Here is a 24472-nt window from a genome sequence, read left to right on the forward strand (position 1 = left end):
CTGTCGGAAAGATATCAGTTTGTCTCTGTGGATGGTTTGTCCTCTGACAAATCAACTGTACATTTCGGTGTTCATCAAGGCTCCGTTTTAGGACCACTATTGTTTTCACTATATATTTTACCTCTTGGTGATGTCATTAGGAAACATAATGTTAACTTTCACTGCTATGCGGATGACACACAGCTGTACATTTCGATGAAACATGGTGAAGCACCAAAATTGCCCTCCCTGGAAGCCTGTGTTTCAGACATAAGTAAGTGGATGGCTGCAAATGTTCTACTTTTAAACTCGGACAAAACAGAGATGGATGTTCTAGGTCCCAAGAAACAAAGAGATCTTCTGTTGAATCTGACAATTAATCTTGATGGTTGTATAGTCGTCTCAAATAAAACTGTGAAGGACCTCGGCGTTACTCTGGACCCTGATCTCTCTTTTGACGAACATATCAAGACTGTTTCAAGGACAGCTTTTTTCCATCTACGTAACATTGAAAAAATCAGAAACTGTCTGTCCAAAAATGATGCAGAAAAATTAATCCATGCTTTTGTCACTTCTAGGTTAGACTACTGCAATGCTCTACTTTCTGGCTACCCAGATGAAGCACTAAATTAACTTCAGTTAGTGCTAAACACGGCTGCTAGAATCTTGACTAGAACAAAAAAATGTGATCATATTACTCCTCTCTACACTGGCATTCTACAAGGGCTGATTTCAAGGTTTTACTGCTAACCTAAAGCATTACATGGGCTTGCTCCTACATATCTTTCTGATTTGGTCCTGCCGTACATACCTACACGTACACTACGGTCATAAGACGCAGGCCTCCTTACTGTCCCAAGAATTTCTAAGCAAACAGCTGGAGGCAGGGCTTTCTCCTACAGAGCTAAATTTTTATGTAATGGTCTGCCTACCCATGTGAGAGACGCAGACTCAGTCTCAACCTTTAAGTCTTTATTAAAGACTCATCTCTTCAGTAGGTCCTATGATTGAGTGTAGTCTGAAGGTGAACGGAAAGGCACTGGAGCAATGAACCACCCTAGCTGTCTCTGCCTGGCCAGTTCTCCTCTCTCCACTGGGATTCTCTTCTCTACTGGGATTCTCTGCCTCTAACCCTATTACAGTGGCTGAGTCACTGGCTTACTGGTGCTCTTCTATTTATTTTTTATTACCTTTATTTAACTAGGCAAGTCAGTTAAGAACAAATTCTTATTTCAATGACGGCCTAGGAACAGTGGGTTAACTGCCTTGTTCAGAACGACAGAATTGTACCTTGTCAGCTCGGGGATTCAAACTTGCAACCTTTTGGTTACTAGTCCAACGCTCTAACCACTAGGCTACGCTGCCACCCCATGCCGTCCCTAGGAGGGGTGCGTGACTTGAGTGGGTTGAGTCACTGACGTGATCCCCCCCCCCCCCTCCTCCCCTCTGCGTGGTGCCGTGGTGGAGATCTTTGTGGGCTATACTCACCTTGTCTCAGGATGGTAAGTTGGTGGTTGAAAGATGTGTCTCTAGTGGTGTGGGAGCTGTGCTTTGGCAAAGTGGGTGGGGTTATATACTGCCTGTTTGGCCCTGTCCGGGGGGTATCGTCGGATGGGGACACAGTCTCCCGACCCCTCCTGTCTCAGCCTCCAGTATTTATGCTGCAGTAGTTTATGTTTAAGTGTCAGGGAGCGAGGGTCAGTCTGTTATATCTGGAGTATTTCTCTTGTCTTATCTGGTGTCCTGTGTGAATTTAAGTATGCTCTCTCTTTTTCTCTCTTTCTTTCTTTCTTTCTTTCTTTCTTTCGGAGGACCTGAGCCCTGGGACCATGCCTCAGGACTACCTGGCCTGATGACTCCTTGCTGTCCCCAGTCCACCTGGCCGTGTTGCTGCTCCAGTTTCAACTGTTCCGCCTACGGCTATGGAACCCTGACCTGTTCACCGAACTTGCTACCTGTCCCAGCCTGCTGTTTTCAAATCTCTAGAGACAGCAGAAGCGGTAGAGATACTCTGAATGATCGGCTATGAAAAGCCAACTGACATTTAGTCCTGAGGGACTGACCTGTTGCACCCTCGACAACCACTGTGATTATTATTATTTGACCCTGCTGGTCATCTATGAACATTTGAACATCTTGGCCATGTTCTGTTATAATCTCCACCCAGCACAGCCAGAAGAGGACTGGCCACCTCTCATAGACTGGTTGACCTCTAAATTTCTTCCTAGGATCTGGCCTTTCTAGGGAGTTTTTCCTAGCCACCGTGCTTCTTCACCTGCATTGCTTGCTGTTTGGGGTTTTATGCTGGGTTTCTGTACAGCACTTTGTGACATCAGCTGATGTAAGAAGGGCTTTATAAATAAATGTGATTGATTGATTGATTGATTGATTGATTGATTGATTGATTGATTGATTGATTGGTCCCCTCGAACGCGCCCATTGCGTCCCAGAGCAAATGGGAAGGGCTCTCGGAATTCCCACCACGTGGGCGCAAATCACCCTTTCATGATAATGAGCATTTGATTGGTCCAAATCGAAAACATGGTAATTGTATAAACCATCTCATTGGTTAAGTCCTCCAGGTTCCTAGAGAACACAGCGCAAAGCCTCCAGACAAGAGATCCTTGGGCGTCTCATACTATGAGAAAGTAGTACGTGTATACATATCATTATATCTGAGAAATTACACAATGGTTATTTTTATATTGTATAAATCTTCATTAATTCCTCTATCTCTATATTTCAATGAATTATTGCCGGATATAACAACAAAATCCAGGAAAATACCGAGTAGTCTTTCGGGGCGGAGGGATACAACCATCCTCCACTCGTTAAAAAAAAAAACATTGGCGTTATAGAAAAGGTAGGGAAAGATCGTGACAAAGCTCAGACAGCAAATACATTCCGTAATATCGACACAGTCTTTTGGATTTCTTACCATCTTCTGCGATTGCTAATAGATAACCGCTCTGCAAGTCTACTGTTTTCAGTACTTCAAGAAAACTGTCATCTTCAAAGTGCATGAATTAAGATACAGGATTCTCGTTATACGCAGCGTTTCAATCTGGAAAAGGACGATGCGGCATTTTATTTGAGACATCGACTGGGCGGGTGGAGTTGGCACACTGGATTTATTAGCTAGCCGTTACCAGCGCTAACCTTTTCAATCATATTTACATAGGATTGGATCACAATCTACCTTTTCAGATAACCACGAATTTAGTTAGTCTTCCGTTCGAATATGTTGTTGTCAAAGTTTGGCTCATTCTCGCACATTTGCCACCCTTCGAGCATGGACCATTTACCGGTGAAAATACAGCTCCAGACAGGTATGATTCGAACTCGCTGTCATTCTTCGTGCTTTACATAGCCCGAAAATATGGACTGTTTATTTAACTAGATTTATGTTAGTCATTCATGCTTCCAATAATGAAATAATTGTATTTTACTAACTAACTCTAAAATCCTTGCATGGAACTATTTTAAAGGGATTCGTACTGTCGATATGCACGCCAACTGTGATTAACATAACTAACGTTAGCTAGGTCTGGAAAAGCTAACGTTAGGCAATCGAGTCGCAGTTGTTGACTATCTTGCACTGTGAAAGACGAGACGAGACTCGTGTATGCTTATCTTCTCTCAATTTGATGTTTCTCCAGTTAAAGTGGAAAAGGAGCCATTCGAAAAGGTTTACACCGTGGGATCCGTGCTGGGTAGCGGTGGATTCGGCACAGTCTACGCCGGTAGTCGGCTCTCGGATGACGCACTGGTAAGAACAGGAGTGCTTTGATCTCGGCACATGGCGCCATCAAGGCATCTCATAGTTATTTACTAACTTACTTCGTTGTTGCTGCGATCTATCTCTTCACGTCTGGCTACAATGTATCTGATGTGTATGTTTTTTTCTCTCCCGAAATTAGGTCGCAGTGAAACATGTGCCGAAGGAGCGGGTGACCGAATGGGGAACTATTGTAAGTATCACCACTCGGGTTTGTTTAGGTTTTTCACCCATGTCAGTTGTTGTTTTTTGATAATTGAATTGATTCTAGGTCACTCAACTCATTTGTGATTCATATTTTCTTACAGAATGGTGTGATGGTGCCTTTGGAGATTATTTTATTGAAGAAAGTCAGTTCGTCGTTTCGGGGGGTTATAAAACTCCTGGATTGGTATGAGCGACCAGACGGCTGGTTGATTGTTATGGAACGACCGGAGCTGGTCAAGGATCTTTTCGATTTCATAACGGAGAAGGGCGCTTTGGATGAGGAGACAGCAAGGGGATTTTTCCGTCAGGTTTTGGAGGCTGTCCGCCACTGCTACAGCAGCGGGGTAGTTCACAGAGATATCAAAGATGAAAATCTGCTTGTAGACCTACGCACTGGGGAGCTCACGCTTATTGACTTTGGTTCAGGGGCGATTCTCAAGGACACGGTCTACACTGACTTTGACGGTATGAACTCTACCTTTACTCAATGCGTTGCCAGCAGTGGCTCCGTTGTATTTTCAGGGTTTGTTGTGTTTTTGAAGGTGCGTTATAGTCTGCACTGACCCATGACTTGCTTTCAGCTATATTTGTTTGTTTTAGTATAGATACCTACTCGCCTTATTAGATCATCTGATTATATAATATCCCCCCTCTCCTCTGTATTGGCTGGTGTGTCCACACGACGCTGTGACGCAGTGGTTTGTTTTTGGTACCTCATAAAGAGTTTTCCCTCGGGTGGTGATGTTATCAGCAACGTTTATAGGCCGATCCTTATTCATTTTGATTATCCCTATGTAGTTCATTTAAAGTACCTTTAGAAATATGTCATATTAGTCAATTTAACACACTAGTGTAGTAAAATAGACAATTATCAACATAACAAAAACCTGTGTTAAGAAACGCTCATTTCAAAGCCTTTAGGTAATGGCTATTGGGCCAGCTGCCACGTAACATCTGTTTGTTGTGAAACCTGAGCTTGGACTGAGTCATGTGATGGCTCACATTGCGCACTCGAGTTTTTGTTTGGTATCCAAGTTACTCATGCCTGGAGGGAGGGGAGTGAGGCGGGTCACCCAGTTTCATAGAGATTTGTTGTGGAAAAGAAAAAGCCATTATAACACCAGTATAACAATCTTGTTTTAGATGGAATTACACTTGCCTTGTTCAGCCTTTATAGAGACATTATCTGACTATTTTTAAATATCCATCATTTATAAACTTTCCAAATCATACAGTATTGCAATATAGGCCTATTTATATTATTATTATTGTCACAAATGTCCCAAATAAACTGTTTTGATGCTATTATAAACGTAAAAATGTCACTAATCAGCCTTTTCTTCCCCAGGTACAAGAGTATATAGTCCGCCAGAGTGGATCCGCTTCCATAGATACCACGGGCGCTCGGCTACGGTGTGGTCACTAGGGGTGCTGCTGTACGACATGGTCTGTGGAGACATCCCCTTTGAGCAAGATGAGGAAATCCTCCAGGGGAGACTGTACTTCAGGAGGAGAGTGTCTAATGGTGTGTACTACCTCCAATATACAACCTACATTCATAAAAACACTAGTCTTAAAACATATTTCTTAACACTATTTTCTATTTCATTTCTTCCTGCATGTGTGTTCCTATAACCCTCCATCTCTCTCTTGAGATTGTCCCATAAAATACTAATCCATGTTTTCCCCTTTTCTCTCCCTCCTTCCAGAGTGCCAGCAACTGATCAAGTGGTGCCTGTCGTTACGGCCCTCAGACAGGCCTACTCTAGAACAGATTCTTGACCACCCGTGGATGCGCTTGGCTGGGGAAGTGTCGATGTCCTCCAAGCCTGAGGATGGGGACATCCGGCTGAGGACCATCGACACGGACACATCTAGCACAAGCTCCAGCAAGGAGAGCCTATGAAAGAGAGAAGAGGGGATGAGAGGAGAAAAGGAGTGAATGGACATGAGGTGGTGGTGGGGGGGGGGGTTTAAACTGGACTTAAAAGGGCTCTGGTCCTTATGCCCCACCATGGCTTGGGCTGGCAGAATTATTTTTGGTTTCCTTTTGTAGGGAATTATTATAATTTATCATGGTTTGTTCTTCCTTTATCTTTTGTTTATTTTTTATAACTCATGAATTGTTTCCTAATGTGGAACATTTGCTGTTTGGGCGGTCTTTACCAGTGACTATTTATTTTGGACTTTATTATTTTCTAATTTGTTATAACAAGGCTGATTTATGCATCTGGTTTAAAGCCCCTTATTCAGACATAGCTGCTCTCATAGAGCTTGGAGAATGCTTTATATTTAAATGTTTTTGATTTGGAGTGCCTTTTTGAAAGCTGCTTCTCGGGGGGCTTTTCATAACTTTTTGTTGTTATAACCCTTTCGGGCTGGTTTGTACGTATCCCACCCTGTCATGATGGAGATTAGTTGTCTTCCTCCATAAGAGTGTGGTAAACAACACCACCCAGCATTCTTCGGGATCATAAAATAGAGGATGAAGGTGGGAGTTGACTGTTGACCATGGAATACTTGAAATGCAACTCACTCACACTGCGCCTCCTTACTAAGCTGCTCACTCATACTACAGCCTCGAGTTGTTTGGATTTCTCAAAATTGGATCCTTTCATTTCTGAATGTATACTAAAACTACATTATCTCTGTGTTTAGCCCCTTGGAAATGTATTTTAATTGAATGTTTTGCCTTTCCCCATCTCACTACTGGCACTACATTGCTCTTGCCCTGGACTGGTGTATCATGGCTTAAGTGTGAAATGCACAATCAATGCAATATTCATGGTCTCAGTTGTCTTTTACAATACAAATATTGTGCCGTTTTTTTTTCCCCATGCTTTTAATTTATTCAGAACGTGTAGACATTCCACACTTGTTTGGCTCATTTTATTTATTGTAGATGTTTAAGAGAAGGTGAGAAATTCCAGAATTTGCATATCTTTACATGGCCTTTTTTGCATTCCTGTAATGATATTTTTACTTCATTTTTTTTAGATTGTGGATGGATGCACTGAAGTTGTCGAAAGGGAATAAAACAAGGTTTACTTACATTTGGAAGAGCTATGAATGTGATTGAACTCCTTTTTATAGTCATGTAATGTTGGATTGAATTAATCTAAAAGTACATCTGCTTTTTGGGGTATATTACACGTGTGCTGTCTCCATGCATTGAACTCCATGGACGCACATGGCTATTGGGTTGGATAAGGCTATTCTAGTTAGTGACTATGATGAATCTGTGGCTTGCCTGGTGTTAGATATTCTCTTTCAGTTTAGCTGTATGACATGAATGATAGAGATCTGGTGATGCAATTTTTTTTTTTTATACAAACATTTCAATTAAATCCCTTTGTACATAAATCATACTTGTGTCGTCTTATTGACCTACTGCTAAAAATTCCTCATACAGTCATTGATGAAACTCTATAAACCAAACATTGTTAAATGGGTAAGGATGTTTGCATATATCTATATACAGTCAGAACAACCTCAATTTGTCGGGCATGGACTCTATAAGGTGTCAAGCAATCCACAGGGATGCTGGCCCATGTTTATATTTCTATTTATTATGGATCTCCAGCAGCTACTCTTCCTGGCGTCCAGCAACATAAGACTGTTACATATAGTTTAAAATACTACTTGACATTACATTTCATAACACCTTCCCCAACACATTCATTGTGTGCCCTCAGGCCACCACTCCACCACCACATACTTACAATACAACATCCAGGTGCCTGTGTGTCTTTTCTCAGTCCCCGCTGTTCCATAAGGTGTATTTTTATCTGTTTTTTCAATACGATTCTATTGCTTGCATCAGTTACCTGATGTGGAATAGAGTTCCATGTAGCCGTGGCTCTATGTATTACTGTGCACCTCCCATTGTCTGACTCCAATGCTTCCCACAGTTGTCAAGTTGGCTGGATGTCCTTTTGGTGGTGGACCATTGACACTCACAGGAAACTGTTGAGCATGAAAAACCCAGCAGCGGTGCAGTTCTTGACACAAACCAGTACGCATAGCACATACTACCATATCCCATTCGTAGGCACTTAAATCTTTTGTCTTGTCCATTCACACTCTGAATGGCACACATACACAATCCATGTCTCAATTGTCTCAAGGTTTAAAAATAATTTAACCTGTCTCCTGCCCTTCATCGACACTGATTGAAGTGGATTTAACAAGTGACAATAAGGGATCATAGCTTTCACCTGGTGTCATGGAAAGAGCAGGTGTTCGAAATGTTTTGTATGCTCAGTGTATGTGACGTGGCTGTATTAGCTGTACACAGAGAAGGACTGGGTAGGAATGAGGCAGGAATGAGGCAGGAGCCAGGGACATGCATCATCACACTCACAACACAACCCTGAACCTAGCTAGAACTAATTGCTTTTCCGTTTTATGCTGCCGGCCTCATCTGCCTTCCATACAATAACAATAACGTAAGTCACTCCATTATTGGTAGAGCAGAGCAGTGGGCTGTGAGAAAGAGAAAGGTAGACGATGTTCGTCATCATCTGTAAGTCAGTGTTCTCCAGGAAGTGGTAGTGGGGGATGGAGGGACGAGTGTTGTTGTTGTGGTGGGGAGGTGCTGCCCCCTCTGGTGACTCCCTGCCCATGAGCTGTTATGGCACCTCACCGTAGATAATGACCATAGGCACAGATCTAGGCGCTACCCCTCAAGCTAAACCTTAACTGTTTGAAGTGAAAAACACATAACAGATCTTAGTTCAGTGTCTAAGTCAAGTGTCCATGGTTAACCGTTAAAGTGTATCCTAAATATGATATGCAAAGTACATTTTTATAGCTCTCCCTATCTAAAAATCACACATCATCATATCAAATCAAATACAATTGTATTTTTCAAATGTGCCAAATACAACAGGTGTAGACCTTACAGTGATATGCTTACTTACAAGCCCTTAATCAACAATGCAGTTTTAAGAAAACACCTAAAAAAAGTAAGAGATAAAAATAACAAATAATTAAAGAGCAGCAGTAAAATTACAATAGTATGCGGGGCACTGGTGTCGAGGTAATTTAGGTAATATGTGCATGTAGGTAGAGTTATTAAAGTGACTATGCATAGATAATAACAGAGTAGCAGCAGCGTAGAAGAGGAGGGGGGGCAATGCAAATAGTCTGGGTAGCCATTTCATTAGATGAGTCTTATAGCTTGGGGCTAGAAGCTGTTTAGAAGCCTCTTGGACCTAGACATGGCGCTCTGCGGTAGCAGAATAGAGTGGCTGGAATCTTTGGCAATTTTTAAGGGCTTCCTCTGACACTGCCTGGATTTATAGGTCCTGGATGGCATGAAGCTTGGCCCCGGTGATGTACTAGGCAGTACGCACTATCATCTGTAGTGCGGTCGGAGGCCGAACAGTTGCCATGCCAGGCGGTGATGCAACCTGTCAGGATACTCTCGATGGTGCAGCTGTAAAACCTTTTGAGGATCTGAGGTCCCATGACAAATCTTTTCAGTCTCCTGAGGGTGAATTTGTTTTTGTCGTGCCCTCTTCACGACTGTCTTGCTGTGCTTGGACCATGTTAGTTTGTTGGTGATGTGGTCGCCAAGGAACTTGAAGCTCTCAACCTGCTCCACTACAGCCCCGTCGATGAGAATGGGGACGTGCTCGGTCCTCCTTTTCCTGTAGTCCACAATCATCTCCTTTGTCTTGATCACATTGAGGGAGAGGTTGTTGTCCTTGCACCACAAGGTCAGGTCTCTGACCTCCTCCCTATAGGCTGTCTCATCATTGTCGGTGATCAGGCCTACCACTGTTGTGTCATCAGCAAATTTAATGATGGTGTTGGAGTCGTGCCTGGCCATGCAGTCATGAGTGAACAGGGAGTACAGGAGGGGACTGAGCACGCACCCCTGAGGGGCTCGCGTTTTGAGGATCCGCGAAGGCGGATGTGTTGTTACCTACCCTTAATACCTGGGGGCGGCCTGTCAGGAAGTCCAGGATCCAGTTGCAGAGGGAGGTGATTAGTCCCAATGTCCTTAGCTTAGTGTTGAGCTTTGAGGGCCCTATGGTGTTGAACGCAGAGCTGTAGTCAATGAATAGCATTCTCACATAGGTGTTCCTTTTGTCCAGGTGTGAAAGGGCAGTGTGGAGTGCAATAGAGATTGCATCATCTGTGGATCTGTTGGGGCGGTATGCAAATTGGAGTTGGTCTAGGGTTTCTAGGATAGTGGTGTTGTGAGCCATGACCAGCCTTTCAAAGCATTCTATGGCTACAGACATGAGTGCTACGGGTCGGCAGTCATTTAGGCAGGTTACCTTAGTGTTCTTGGGCACAGGGACTATGGTGGTCTGCTTGAAACATGTTGGTATTACAGACTCAGACAGGGAGAGGTTGAAAATGTTAGTGAAGACACTTGCCAGTTGGTTAGCGCAAGCTCGGAGTACTCATCCTGGTAATCCGATGTCTGGCCCTGCGGCCTTGTGACTGTTGACCTATTTAAAGTTCTTACATCAGCTGCGGAGAGCGTGATCACACAGTCGTCTGGAACAGCTGATGCTCTCATGCATGTTTTAGTGTTTTTTTTCCTCGAAGCGAGCATAGAAGTTGTTTCGCTCGTCTGGTAGGCTCATATCACTGGGCAGCTCTCAGCTGTGCTTCCCTTTGTAGTCTGTAATAGTTTACCAGCCCTGCCACATCCGACGAGCGTCAGAGCCGGTGTAGTATGATTAGACTTTAGTCCAGTATTGATGCTTTGCCTGTTTGATGGTTCTTCGGAGGGCATGGCGAGATTTCTTATAAGCTTCCTGGTTAGAGTCCCGGTACTTGAAAGCAGCAGCTCTACCCTTTAGCTCATTGCGAATGTTGCCTGTAATCCATGGCTTCTGGCTGGGGTATGTACCTACAGTCACTGTGGGGACGACGTCATCGATGCACTTATTGATGAAGCCAACGACTGATGTGGTGTACTTCTCAATGCCATCTTAAGAATCCTGGAACATATTTCTGTCTGTGCTAGCAAAACTGTCCTGTAGTTTAGCATCTGCTTCATCTGACCACTTTTTAGTAGGCCGAGTCACTGGTCCGTCTTGCTTTAGTTTTTGATTATAAGCATGAATCTTGAGGATAGAATTATGGTTAGATTTGCCTAATGGAGCGCGAGGGAGAGCTTTGTACGCATCTCTGTGTGTGGAGTAAAGGTGGTCTAGAGTTTCTTTCCCGCTGGTTGCACGTTTAACATGCTGATTAGTTAAAACTGATTTAAGTTTCCCTACATTAAAGTCCCCGACCACTAGGAGCACCACCTCTGGATGAACATTTTCCTGGTTGCTTATGGCGGTATACAGCTCATTGAGTGCGGTATTAGTGCCAGCATCGGTCGGTGGTGGTATGTAGACAGCTACAAAAAATACAGATGAAAACTCTCTGGGTAGATCGTGTGGTCTACAGCTTATCATGAGATACTCTACCTCAGGCGAGCAAAACCTCGAGACTCCCTTAGATATCCTGCAACAGCTGTTGTTTACAAATATACATAGGCCGCCGCCCTGTTTCTTACCGAGGCTGCTGTTGTATGCTGCCGATAGTGTATAACCCGCCAGCTGTATGTTATTAATGTCGTCGTTCAACCACGACTCGTGAAACATAAGATATTACAGTTTTTAATGTCCCATTGGTAGGATATACTTGCTTTCAGTTCATCCCATTTCTTTTCCAGCGATTGAATGTTGGCTAACTGTATGGATGGCAAAGGCAGATTAGCTAATTGTCGCCTGATCCTCACAAGGCACCCCGATCGCTTTCCGCGAATTCTCCATTTCTTTCTCCAGCGAATGACGGGATGAGGGCCTGTTCGGGTGTTTGGAGTATATCCTTCCCATCCGACTCACTAAAGAAAAATGTGTTGTCCAATTTGTTGATGAGTAATTTCTGTTCTGATGTCCAGAAGCTTTCGACCATAAGAGACGGTAGCAGCAACCTTATGTACAAAATAATTTACAAATAATGCGAAAAAACGAACAAAAGTGCACTGTTGGTTAAGAGCCAATAAAACGGCAGCCATCATCTCCGGGGGCATCTTCATCATTCATTAAAAACTTTAATTTCCAATATGACAGCAGGCATATGGACATGTAAGGGCTTTAGCATTGGATAGCTGGTTCCTTGAACATACACAAGAATCAACACAGTAATTAAGGAACTCATTTATGTGCTGATGAAAAAGGCACGGCTTCCCTTTTAATTAGCTATCTTTGCCTTACAAACGTATTCAGACCCCTTGGATTTGTTGACATTTTATTGTGTTATAAAATGGGATTACAATGAATTGAATATACACAAAATACTCAAGTGGAAGAACACTTTTTAAAAATAAACAAAAATGTAATAACTAAAATATAGTCATTGCAGACGTGTTTAGCCCCTTTGCTTAGGCAAGCCTAAATTAGTTCATGAGATAAATGTGGCTTAACAAATCACAGAAATTGTTATATGGACTCACTATGTGTGAAATAATAGTGTTTGACATGATTTTTAAATGACTAACCCTTCCTCTGTCCCCCATTCATACAACATCTGTAAGGTCCCTCAGTCAAGTATTGAACAGCAAGCACATATTGAAATACAAAGACCAGGGAGCTTTTCGAAAGCCTCATAAAAAAGGGAATGATTTGTAGATGGGTGACAACAACAAATCAGACATTGAATATCTCTTTAAGCATGGTAGACTCTAGTTAATAATTGTTTATTATGTATTAAACAAACTAGACAATATACAGTTGTCCTTCTGAACTGAAAGGCAGGACAGGAATGAAACTGCTCAGGGATGTTAACATGAGGTCATTGGTGATTTAAAACAGCTACAGTGTTCAATGGCTGTGATGGGAGAGAACTGAGGATGCATCAACATTGTAGTGACTCCACAATAATGTATGCAACAAGGCACTAAGGTACAGTGCCTTTGGAAAGTATTCAGACCCCTTGACTTTTTTCACATTTTGTTAGGTTACAGCCTTATTCTAAAATTGATACAATTGTTTTCCCTCATCACAATAACCCATTATGACAAAGAAAACACTGGTTTTTATACATTTTTGCTAATTTATAAAAAATGTAAAACGGAAATATCACATTTACATAAGTATTCTGACCCTTTTCTCAGTACTTTGTTGAAGCACATTTGGCAGCGATTACAGCCCTGAGTCTTCTTGGGTATGACACTACAAGCTTGGCACACCTGTATTTGGGGAGTTTCTCCCATTCTTCACTGCAGATCCTCTCAAGCTCTGTCAGGTTGGATTGGGGAGAGTTGCTGCACACGCTATTTTCAGATCTCTCCAGATATGTTAGATCGGGTTCAAGTTCGAGATTAATTATGCAATGACTGTATTTTATTTATGTAATTTTTTATTAATCTTAAAAATAAATAATAATCTTCCACTTTTACATTTCAGAGTATTTTGTGGAGATTGTGAAACATAAATAAATTAGACAATTAAATCCATTTAATAGGAATAAATCAAGGGGTCTGAATACTTTGAAACACACTATAAATCTCTTAATTTGGAGCAGATGAGACGAGCTCCATATGCCTTGATGTTACTGTTCATCAAATTAATTAATTGTATGGATGATCTCACAATGTGGATTTCTAGGATAATTTGTGTGTAAAATAGAAGTTGAACCTATATGTTTAATTAGTTAAATTATATGACAGTTACTGGATTATTAATAAAATAATTGTATTATCTCTCAAACGCTATAATAGGTCTATATATATATATTTGTCTGGTTGTTGGAGTCAGGCTCAAGACGTTGACATCGGTTTTTGTTGAGCACCCTAGGTAATGGCTTTTGTTTTTGTGCCTAAGGCTTTTGACATGTAAATTACCTACTTGTCTTAATCAAGGGGCCTGCTGTTGAGACCAGGGGATGAGTACACAGTCAAATCGCAATAATGAATTAAACTCTTATGGGGTTTAACACTTTTTGGGGGTTTATATGATCCCACCCCCATTTTGTGTTAAAGATACTCTGGTCATGGTGGCTGACATTTTTGGAGTTAAAATGACAGTAAATGGCATACATATCCAACTCTCAGAGAGTTGCCTAAATTTAACTCAAATTGTCATTTTACTCTCTTCAGTACTTTTGTGTGTTGTTTTGAATTACCAGTGAAAATGTAGCACAGAGTAAATTTATCTTTCAGTTTACTTCCTTGGAGTTATAAGGGTGTAAAGACCCCCATAAAGCCATAGTACAACCAACAGTAAGTGTTGTGATAATTGTGTTGTTTGCAATATAACCATTTGGTTTATATGCCTTGACACCGTGATATATAGACCAAAGGCCGAGAAGGTAAGAAGAAACAGTGGCAGAATATATTCAACCAGACATTTGTTTCATTACAAAACCGGAGAGCAACATCTGTCCGGTGAAGTCCACAAAACATATTTCATGTAACAAACAGTTAGACGACCCACAGCATGGTCAAGCAAGGTAATGTTTCAGATATTTTTGATCTAACAAACAACCCTACTGATTTAGAACCACGGAGAGTTACCGCAAGTTGCAAAGAAAACAGGAGCTGCCACCACTATTCCAGCACCATTTCAACTTCAACATCAAATCACGTATGCTTAGTCTAATACAGTGACAACTAAAAGACACCAAAAACAATTTAGTCCAATCAACGTAAGTTAAATATGATGTGGCTGCCCATGGTACTGATGTGTGTGTGTGTGTGTGTGTGTGTGTGTGTGTGTGTGTGTGTGTGTGTGTGTGTGTGTGTGTGTGTGTGTGTGTGTGTGTGTGTGTGTGTGTGTGTGTGTGTGTGTGTGTGTGTGTGTGTGTGTGTGTGTGTGTGTGTGTGCGCGTGCGTGCGTGCAAGTAGAAAAAACATGTTGACTCACCTTACTTGTAGTCAAACACCAAAGCCATCCTCGTCTTTCATGTTGCCTAATTAGCTTATGACTCTGTCATAAAGTAAAATGTTTTTGTTTTTGTTGTCCTAGGCTGCCTGGCTAAACTGCTTGCTCTCTAGCCTAACTTCCTTTCATGGGCAACGATGTGCCAGGCCAGCTAGTTACTTTTAACATTAGCATACTACATCTAGCTACATGTTGAATTTCCATCCTCTCAGGCCAGGGGCACAATGGTTGGATCCGAATCGCTGTTATAATCATTGGCCAGTATGGAGAATTAAGTAAAACCACAAGTCCAAATCCGTATCTCCATCCATGGCTGATTTAGGAAAGGGACGATTTTAGCTATCTAGCTAGCCACCAGAGGACAACGACACAACGAGATGCAACAATTCAAGTTATTTTTTGTCAATGACGTTTGGCTTCTAATGTGGTGCGATTGGTTTGAAGCCAAATCCAAACTGACTTCCCTTGACACATTTTTTTATGCACCAGGACCATTCACAGCTGAGCTCACTTGTCCAAATACTCGCTTGCTTCCCTTGAATTCAATACTATGGGTGGCAACAATGTAATACTCTTTCTGACAAGACAGCATCAGATAGATATGCTACACATACAGTTCTGAGGCAGAGGGGCGCTGTTTTGTTCACGCGGATGCTTTCTCTGGTGAGACACATTCAGCCTTTTGGGAATTGATGAAACAAGATAAATGATTTTGTTTATGAAAAGAAAAATCTTGACACATTTATGGAGGAAACGTGTCTTCCCTTGGCATCCATGAATACACACCCCTAATGATATCCAATCTCTGTTGGAAGCCACCTTGCAGGAAGACATCCAGCACTTTTACATCATTCACAACTTTCAATCAGAATGCCTGCCAGAGTAGGGGGAAAAATGTTATGCATTAAGACTACCTACACCATGTAAACTGTAACAACTATCTCACTAACGGTTGCTATAACTCCAACCACTTATAGCTTTGATTTGTTTAGAAAAATGTATGTTTCTTATTTTTGTGTAGCTCAGTTTTACACAGCAAATTGGCCAGCGTTACCTGTTGTTGATTTTCCAGTGTAATTTCTAGTGTTGATTGAGGTGTTAAATTAACACTGTAAGTGTTAAATTAACACTCATGGGTGTAAAATAACCCCAGTGTTGATGTTAATAACCGGTGTAAAACAAAAACATGCCCATCATTATCATATTTCACAGCATCTCTATCGCAGGTTGAATAGTTTTTTAAATCTTATTTTATTTTCCTATATATATATATATATATGTTTTGCATGTACATTGATTGATGAATTGATCTTATGCTACTGAAGTATAAATAACATACATTTTAATAAACTACTCCAGTCTGTTATTGGACTTACTGCACCCGTTACTTACTGCACCCATACTGCACCCATTACTGTAATAGTTGTTCCAGTTTAGATGGTTTTTAGGTAGTCTCATATCTTAATCTTCCCAACACGGCAGTCATTCTGAATGCAGGTTGTGGTTTAATAAACATGTTGAATATCTCCACTCTGGCTGGATTCCAATAGGAATTACACATCACTTTGCAAGCCATCAGAATGTGCATTTCAGGCCACTGTATTAGGGTGAAACTAGGCCCTTAAAATAAGGCCTTACTAGTTGTATTGTGTTAAATAATTGTGTTTTAATGATAACCTATTCACTTAAGATCTTGGTGAAGGCCACAGGACTGAAAATGGATGAACGTAACAACCATTTATCTGTCACTAACAAATACAGTCAAGGATAACTCTATAATTCACTCGAAAGGCAAGGCAATCTGGGAAATATGCAAATAAGGCTTTACAATAAGCAGCATGTTAATTTAACAGTGAAAAGTGTGGACTATCCACTGGCCCAGTGTTAAATGTAACTCTGTCAGTGTTGATTTAACACTGGAGAATTTGCTGTTTAAAATCTTTTTGTTGTTGTCTAGTCTTAGTCATTTTGAATAAAATATAATTAAGTCTTAGTCACTTTTTTTTTTTTGAATAATGATTTTGTCAACTAAATGCCCTTTCATTTTGTTCACATTTTAGTCACATCATATTTGTATTGCCTTATTAACCCATAGTAAACATAAATCACTGACTATAGCAAAACATCAATTCAGTACTTTATTGTTGAATTGTATTGACAATATAATCAGCAATTGCTAATAGTTAATATCGAATTACATAATTACCAACTGGTATGCATACCAACTGGTATTTAGTGTTTAATATCACTTGCAGTTTAGGCCTCAGCAAAGGCTTCAAAACAGACAGTGACTACTAAGTTTTTATTTTTTGTCCAATGAAATCAATAATTAAATGTAAATATTTGTAGCTGCTCGATGGAGGTGACAGTTGTGGTGGCAGCTGCTGTGTCCATGGTTGGTGGAGGGGTTGGTGCTGAGGCTGAAACTTGGAACCGTGCTGGTGTTGGGGCCGGGACTGGAATCCTTGGGTTGGTGCTGGGACTGTGGAGTGGGAACCAGGAGCCAGAAAACAGGAACCAGGAGCTGGTACAGGTGTTGGGTCTGTAGAGGGTAGGAAGAACAATCTGAGGAGCAAGCAGACAAGATATATGAGCAGGGCGCCTATGAAAGGAGTGATTGCTAAGTGTTAAGTGTTGAGGTGGAGCAACTGTAATTGAACATTTCGTGTCAGTGAGGCCTGCTGTTTGGTGCGACACAGACCTAGTGGTGAGCGTGGTGGAACTGAGAAGACATTGGATGTCCTTTTGAATGTTGAAGCAGAGTCTTTACCTGATAAAGTCATGTTAGGATATGTCATTTTTCCAGTGAGAGCTTTTGTGCAGAACCCACTAAGGTGTTGCAGATGCCAAGATTTTGATCATGTTGCAGCAGTTTGTAGAAGGGAGATTACAATATGTGAGAAGTGTGCAGGAGGGCATGGGACAAAGGAATATGTAGTATCGGTGGAAAGAAATGTGCATGTCCGTTCTGGGGTGCTCATGTTGCTGGGGATCAGAAATGTCCGGTGCGATAGACAGGTTGAGATTGTCAGGGTCAGAGTAGAACAGGTGTCATATGCTGAGGCAGTGAAGAGAGTAGAGGATGATGGGTCAAGGGTGAGTAGAAGGCCTAGGCCAATACAGAGTGATAGGAATTTGTGCTTCAGTAAGGTTGGCTTATTAGCATTCATTGCCATGGTTATCAACTGTACTGCAGAAATGGCAGGTAAATCACAGAAAATAGATGTTGTGGTGGCAGCTGCAGAGAAGTAGTTGGGTGTACGAGGTTTTACTGCAGAAGAGTTGCATGGTGTGCTGAACGAAAGAGTTCCATCCTTCCAGGCCTGGTGTAGGATCAGTTAACGAATGGGGTGGTGAAAGTAGTGGAATGGGGCGGTGATAAACAAAAAAATGAAATAGTGGTGCAATTTTTTCCATTTAGGAACATGAAAATAAAAATAATTTAGTGTAGGTAGGCCGTGACTGGCCTCACACTACAGTACTGTGTACGCACCTTAAAAATTGGATGCAATCCACAAACCCAAAGAAGAAGAAGAAGAGCAAGCAGACCAACAAGGGAGCCCCAGACCCAGAGGTCAATGGTGGCACTCTCCTGTGGTCTGCTCACTTCTGGTGAAGGTCTGATCTTTGGTCCCTCCTCCGCGCCTTGTCTGGTGGTCTGGTGCTGGAAACCGGTGACTGGGTGGATGCTGGTGCTGTGACTGGGCCTGCAGAGGGGAGGAAGGACAACCTGAGGCGCAAGCAGACACACAAGAGAGCTCTAGACCCGGAGTTCAATGGTGGCACTCCCCTGTGGTCCACTCGCTCCGGGTGAAGGTTAGATGTTTGGCCCCTCCTCAACGTTTTGTCTGGTGTTTTGGGGCTGGAGTCAGGGAGCTGGGTCATTGCTGATGCTGGGACTGGGATTGGTGCTGGATCTACAGTATAAGGGGAGGAAGGACAACAAATAAAACCACCCCCAGGCCACCAGTTGGGGAATCCTGGTGTAGAGAGAGGTAGGGGTAAAGAGAATGTGTCCATCGGCCTTGGCTGCTGCTGGGGTGTGGTTGGTGGTGTGGGGCGTGGAGAAGGAGGGATGTGGCGGCGAGGCTGGAGGACAGGTCTGGGGTTGGTATTGGTCTGAGCGGCACAGAGGGCGGTTTAGATGTTGATGTCCTTTCATCTTGCCACCCCCCATACTGCCCTCACCTGGTCCGGGTCTTTGTGGAAGTCTGTGATGGCGTGATCCCTGAGAAGGATAGTGATCCTCCTCCTCAGGGTTGATCGGTCAGTGGTTTGTTGTTGGAAGACCCTGATGTTCCTTGTCTTCTGCTTGATGGCACCGATGATCCTCCACTGCTAGCAGAGCTGGGTGGTGGTGCATCCGCCGAGAGGACCATTCAGGATGTTCTCTGCCATCAAGCGAGGTAAGGTCAGCAACATGTTGGGGGAGACAGAGGGAACAAACAGGGCCCAGACCCGCATGGCCACGGGGGACTCAACAAACAAATGGTAGAAGTTTTCTGTGTCAGTGCATCCATAGGGGCAGTTCTCTGTATGTTTTATGTGCCATCTATACCTGAATTTCCTGGTGGGGCAGCAACCATGAACTGCCATCCATGAGATGTCTTTCTTTCTGTTTGTGATGCAGTGGTGATTGACATTTAACCATACCTGTTGCGGTTCCATGGCTGAGCTGTCTCTCAGGTGGGCGATGGTGTCCTTGGAGCGAATGTAGGCCACAATGTCCTTGTACTTCCAGGATTCCTGCCCAGCCGTGGGCAGACCTAACCTAAAGGAAAAATCTCTCCACACATTGTACACTGGTGGGGGGTCCCAGCAGTAGGGCACAGAGTGGTTGTTGGTGCTGAATACGAGGGTTCTGAGGATGGGGGTGGCAAAATACCTGGCTTTCCTGTCTGTCTTGTGGATGTAGGTGACCAATTTGGATAGTGCCTGGGACCACCTTCCCCCATTCTCAACTGTGTACAAGGTGCTGCGTTTGAGTCGCTCCATCTGGCATCTCCAGACAAAGGAGAACATCATGCATTCAATCTACTTGCTGGTCACACTGTCTGGGGAAAACAGCCTGCTAAGGTACAGGAGAATGGTGAGAATGATAGCCTTCAGGACCAGGATCTTATCCAATATTGTAAGGGGTCTTCTGTTGGATGTGGCGCATGGTCTTCTCCCACCTTCATCCCTCTGGAAAGTGACCACCAGCAGCTTGATGGTCTCTGTTTTGACAGGGAAAGAGGTGGTGAGAGACTTAGGCCAGTTCTGTGACAGGAACAGTTCACTCTGACCCCTGTTGACGAGGGTGCCAGTGACTGCATGGTAGTCGTCCACCACCTTTGTTGCCATGGCGATGGAGTGACTATCTGTGCCGACGATGGTCATGCCGTCCATGTACACCACCCCTTTGAGCCTCTCCCCCTGGGCCCCTGGTATCTGGTAGCCAGGGATTTCTGGTGTTGACCTGATCTTCTGGGTAGATGACGTACAGCAGAGGGGCTAGGGGCAACCTTGGCATACCCTGGATCTGTTGGGGAATGGGTCTGTGAGGGTGTTCTTTAACAGAACTCTGCTTGTGATGTTCTCGTAGCAGAGTTCTGTCCAGTGGATGATGTGTTGGGGGAAGTTAATCTTGGTTAACACCCTCTGGAAGAAGCCATGGTTAAACCTGTCACAAGCCTTCTCCTGGTCTAGGCTGAGAAGGCCCAAAGGGGACCTCCTCTCCAGGGAGTGCAGGATGAGATCTTTCACCAAGAGCAGGTTGTCATCGATGGACCTACCGAGAATGCAGCAGGTCTGGTCTGGGGCTATTACTGAGGGAAGGTGTGTCTGGTTTGGTGAGGGCCTTGGTCATGATTTTGTAGTCGACGGAGAGGAGGTTTATGGGGCGTCAGTTCGGAGGTCCTTGAGGTCCCTTTCTTTGGGATAAGAGAGGGAAAGGGAAAATCTAGTCAGTTGCACAACTGAATGCATTCAACTGAAATGTGTCGTGCGCATCAAACCCAACCCCTCTGAATCAGAGAGGTGTGGGGGGCTGCCTTAATTGATGTCCACGACCGTACTCTGTCCCATGTGTCCTCTGTCTCTTTTACCTGTATACTGCTCTGAAGACTTCTGCCATGTCATCTTTGAGGAGATCCCAGAAGGTCTGATAAAATATTCCTGGGATCCCATCCGGTCCTGGTGCTTTGTGTCTGTTCAGGGAGCGCACGTCTCGGGTGAGCTCCTCTGCGGTAAGGTGAGGGTTCTCGCTCTAACCACCCTCGGTGACTCTGTCTACATCATCTAGGATGGTGGCCATAAGGGCCTCATCTGTAGGCTTGATGTCATGCAGCCTACCGTAGAACTGCCTGGCCACCCCCAGGATGGTTACAGAGTCCCCTTGGTTGCTGTACAGGGAAATTATGTGTTTTTGTTTTGACCATGCTCTGCAAAAGAAGAAGCGGGTGCATTTCTCCTCCTCCAGACCCTGGGGGTTTGACTTGTGCTGGATCTTCTCTTTTTGGTTTTGGCCAGCTCTTGGGCCACATCCCACCCCTCTAGCTGGAGGGGGCTAAGACATTGTTGGGCCTTGTTGTGGTGTTCAAAACTGTCCCTCTTCTCCCTAGCTTTCCTCCGCCCAATTCCCCGGAAGTATCCCTTGGCCTGGCCTTTACCATTTCCCACCACTCAGGGAGTCAAATAGCTCTTGCAATATTCTCCACTCCAGGTATTGTCTGGAGAAGTAGAGCTTGACTGCTAGGAAAGATGTATTCATCCTCCCTACTCACTAGGTCTTCCCAATCTAAGGACACAGTCAGCGTCTTGTGGTCTGAGAAGTGCACCACTTGGCTTGTCAGGGAGCACATTCTGAGACCTGGAAAGAGCAAGAACATATCAATCCTGGAGTAGGATGCACCGGAGGAACTCATCCATGTTGATGTTGGAGGGTAGGTGCCACCAGCATCTGTAAGGGAGACGTCATCGATGATTTATTGTAGTTCCTGTGTGCTACGGTCTCTCCTGGGCCTGCTGCGTTCGTTGTCTCGGAGGGCACTGGTGTGAGAGATGAGCAGGAGTGACTGAAGCTGTTTGAAGAGGGATTCTCTCTCGGCCACGTTGGTGGGGCCATACACATTAATGACCATCAGGGGAGAACTCTGAATTTCGAGGTCTAAGACCAGGATTCTCCCGCTATCGACTAACCTGTTAGACTTAGGGGTTGGTAACCAATATGCCAACCCTGTCTGCTCTGGCAGTGTTGGAGCCTGACCAGAGAGAGCCGCCCTCTTCTTCCAGGAGTGCATCCATTTCCTTGTATTGGATGCCGCACTCCTGGAGGAGGTAGATGTCTTCAGGGTTATTGGAGAGGTGTCCCAGGAAAGTCTGTCATCTGTCTGGGAACCGAATGCTTCTGATGTTGATGGTGGATATTGTATGGGTCATAATGGGTTAGGAAGAGGGTATGGGTCCAGTGTTGGCCATGTCATTGCAGATTTGGATGAGGGCTTCTAGCGGATTGATGGTGCTGGATGGTGTCCCCTCCCTTTGGCTGCTCATGGGTCTTGACGTGCCTCCCCACTGACTGTCTGGTGGCACCATAAAATGTCCAGATGGAGGGTGATAGGAGGGATGAAGGTGGTAAAGGTGGCTCAGCGTGTACTGGGGGGTCTGGACTGAGTCTTTCTGGCTTGCTGCTATGCGGGATCAGAGGCAGGGAGGGCTAAGGGGGGTGGATCTGGGTCACTAAGGAGCAGAGTGGAGGAGTTAGGGGCAGTAGAGGGTATGAGAGACAGGGGCAGTTGGAGGTTGGGGGATCAGGGACAGTAAGGGACAGGGAGGAGCGATCAGGGGTAGTGATGGACTGGGGGAGGGTATGGTATGGTGAGGGGTCTAGAAGAGGGAGTCCATTTCTTGGAGGGGATAGTGGAGTTTGGGGGTCGTGTTTGCTGGCATCAGGATTTGGGTCCTGGGCTGGTCTTCTGGTCTGGTCTCTTGTTGGTCTGTTGTTTGTCTGATCTTTTTTGGTTGGTCATTTTTGTCCAGTTTGGGTTGTGAGGCGAGGGGTTCTTCCTGTTGTATGGGCTCTCGCGAAACTGGTATTCTTTGACCAGGGGTTTGGAGGGGCTGGGGGTGTTTCTTTTGTTGGTGGTTGGCCCTTACCCTGTAGGATTTGGGGCAGGATCTATAGAAGTGCCCCTCCCCCATGCACAGGTTGTAGGGTCGTGATTGTTTGCATTCTGATGTGGGGTGGTCGCCTTTGCAGTTTTTACAGATGATGTCTGTGTGGGCAGAGTGCCTGCAGAGTTTGGGAATACCATAGTACTGGACCACCGGAGGCTGCTGCAGGGAGGACGACTCAAAATAGTATTTATGCTGCAGTAGTTTGTGTCGGGGGGCTAGGGTCAGTCTGTTACATCTGGAGTATTTCTCTTGTCTTGTCCGGTGTCCTGTGTGAATTTAAATATGCTCTCTCTAATTCTCTCTTTCTCTCTTTCTTTCTTTCTCTCGGAGGACCTGAGCCCTAGGATCATGCCTCAGGACTACCTGGCATGATGACTCCTTGCTGTCCCCAGTCCACCTGGCCATGCTGCTGCTCCAGTTTCAACTGTTCTGCCTGCGGCTATGGAACCCTGACCTGTTACCTGTCCCAGACCTGCTGTCCCAGACCTGCTGGAACCCTGGCCTGTTCACCGGATGTGCTACCTGTCCCAGACCTGCTGTTTTCAACTCTCTAGAGACAGCAGGAGCGGTAGAGATACTCTCAAAGATTGGCTATGAAAAAGCCAACTGACACTTACTCTTGAGTTGCTGACTTGTTGCACCCTCGACAACTACTATGATTATTATTATTTGACCATGCTGGTCATTTGTGAACATTTGAACATCTTGGCCATGTGCTGTTATAATCTCCACCCGGCACAGCCAGAAGAGGACCGGCCACCCCTCATAGCCTGGTTTCTCTCTAGGTTTCTTCCTATGTTTTGGCCTTTCTAGGGAGTTTTTCCTAGCCACCGTGCTTCTACACCTGCATTGCTTGCTGTTTGGGGTTTTAGGCTGTGTTTCTGTACAGCACTTTGAGATATCAGCTGATGTAAGAAGGGCTATATAAATAAATTTGATTTGATAATACTGTCAGGAATGGAACAAATGGAATGGCATCAAACACAATGTGTTGCTAATATTAATTGTGCTTATCACTGAAAGCGCTCAATCGTTCCAATAACCTTTGTCCAGTCCACTTAGTAGTCAGATTTTACAGAGATAATTTAATAATAATAATAAAATGATCTTGTTAATTTTTGTGTAATTATAGGTATTCTGGGTCTATTTAATCAGTTATGGCAGAGTTTCTAAACTCTTTCCTGGGCTCCGCCTGGGTGCACATTTTCACCCTAGCACTACACAGCTGATTTAAGTAATCAACTCCTCATCAAGCTTTCATTTTTTGAATCAGCTGTGTAGTGCTAGGGAAAAAACCAAAATGTGCACCCGGGGAGGGGGTAGAGGTGGGTCGGGGGGTGTTTTGGGCTAGGACCAAGTTTGGGAAACCCTGAGTAATAGTCCAGCCTATTACTACTGAAAAATATGTTTTTGACAAATATCTAGTCACATAAGATAACATAAGATAAAA

The 24472-nt window shown here is 43.9% G+C and overlaps 1 protein-coding gene across 1 annotated transcript; it reads left to right on the top strand.

Moving 5' to 3' along the window:
- The first annotated feature begins 2894 nt into the window (after positions 1-2894).
- On the top strand, positions 2895-7327 carry pim3 (Serine/threonine-protein kinase Pim-3). The gene is given in 6 exon segments (NM_001139867.1): positions 2895-3308; positions 3639-3748; positions 3900-3950; positions 4066-4429; positions 5313-5489; positions 5674-7327. Coding segments are annotated over 6 exon segments (987 nt in total). The 5' UTR covers positions 2895-3220; the 3' UTR covers positions 5871-7327.
- Positions 7328-24472: the final 17145 nt, after the last annotated feature.

Source organism: Salmo salar, chromosome ssa17, assembly GCF_905237065.1.
Source record: "Salmo salar chromosome ssa17, Ssal_v3.1, whole genome shotgun sequence".
Taxonomy (NCBI): domain Eukaryota; kingdom Metazoa; phylum Chordata; class Actinopteri; order Salmoniformes; family Salmonidae; genus Salmo; species Salmo salar.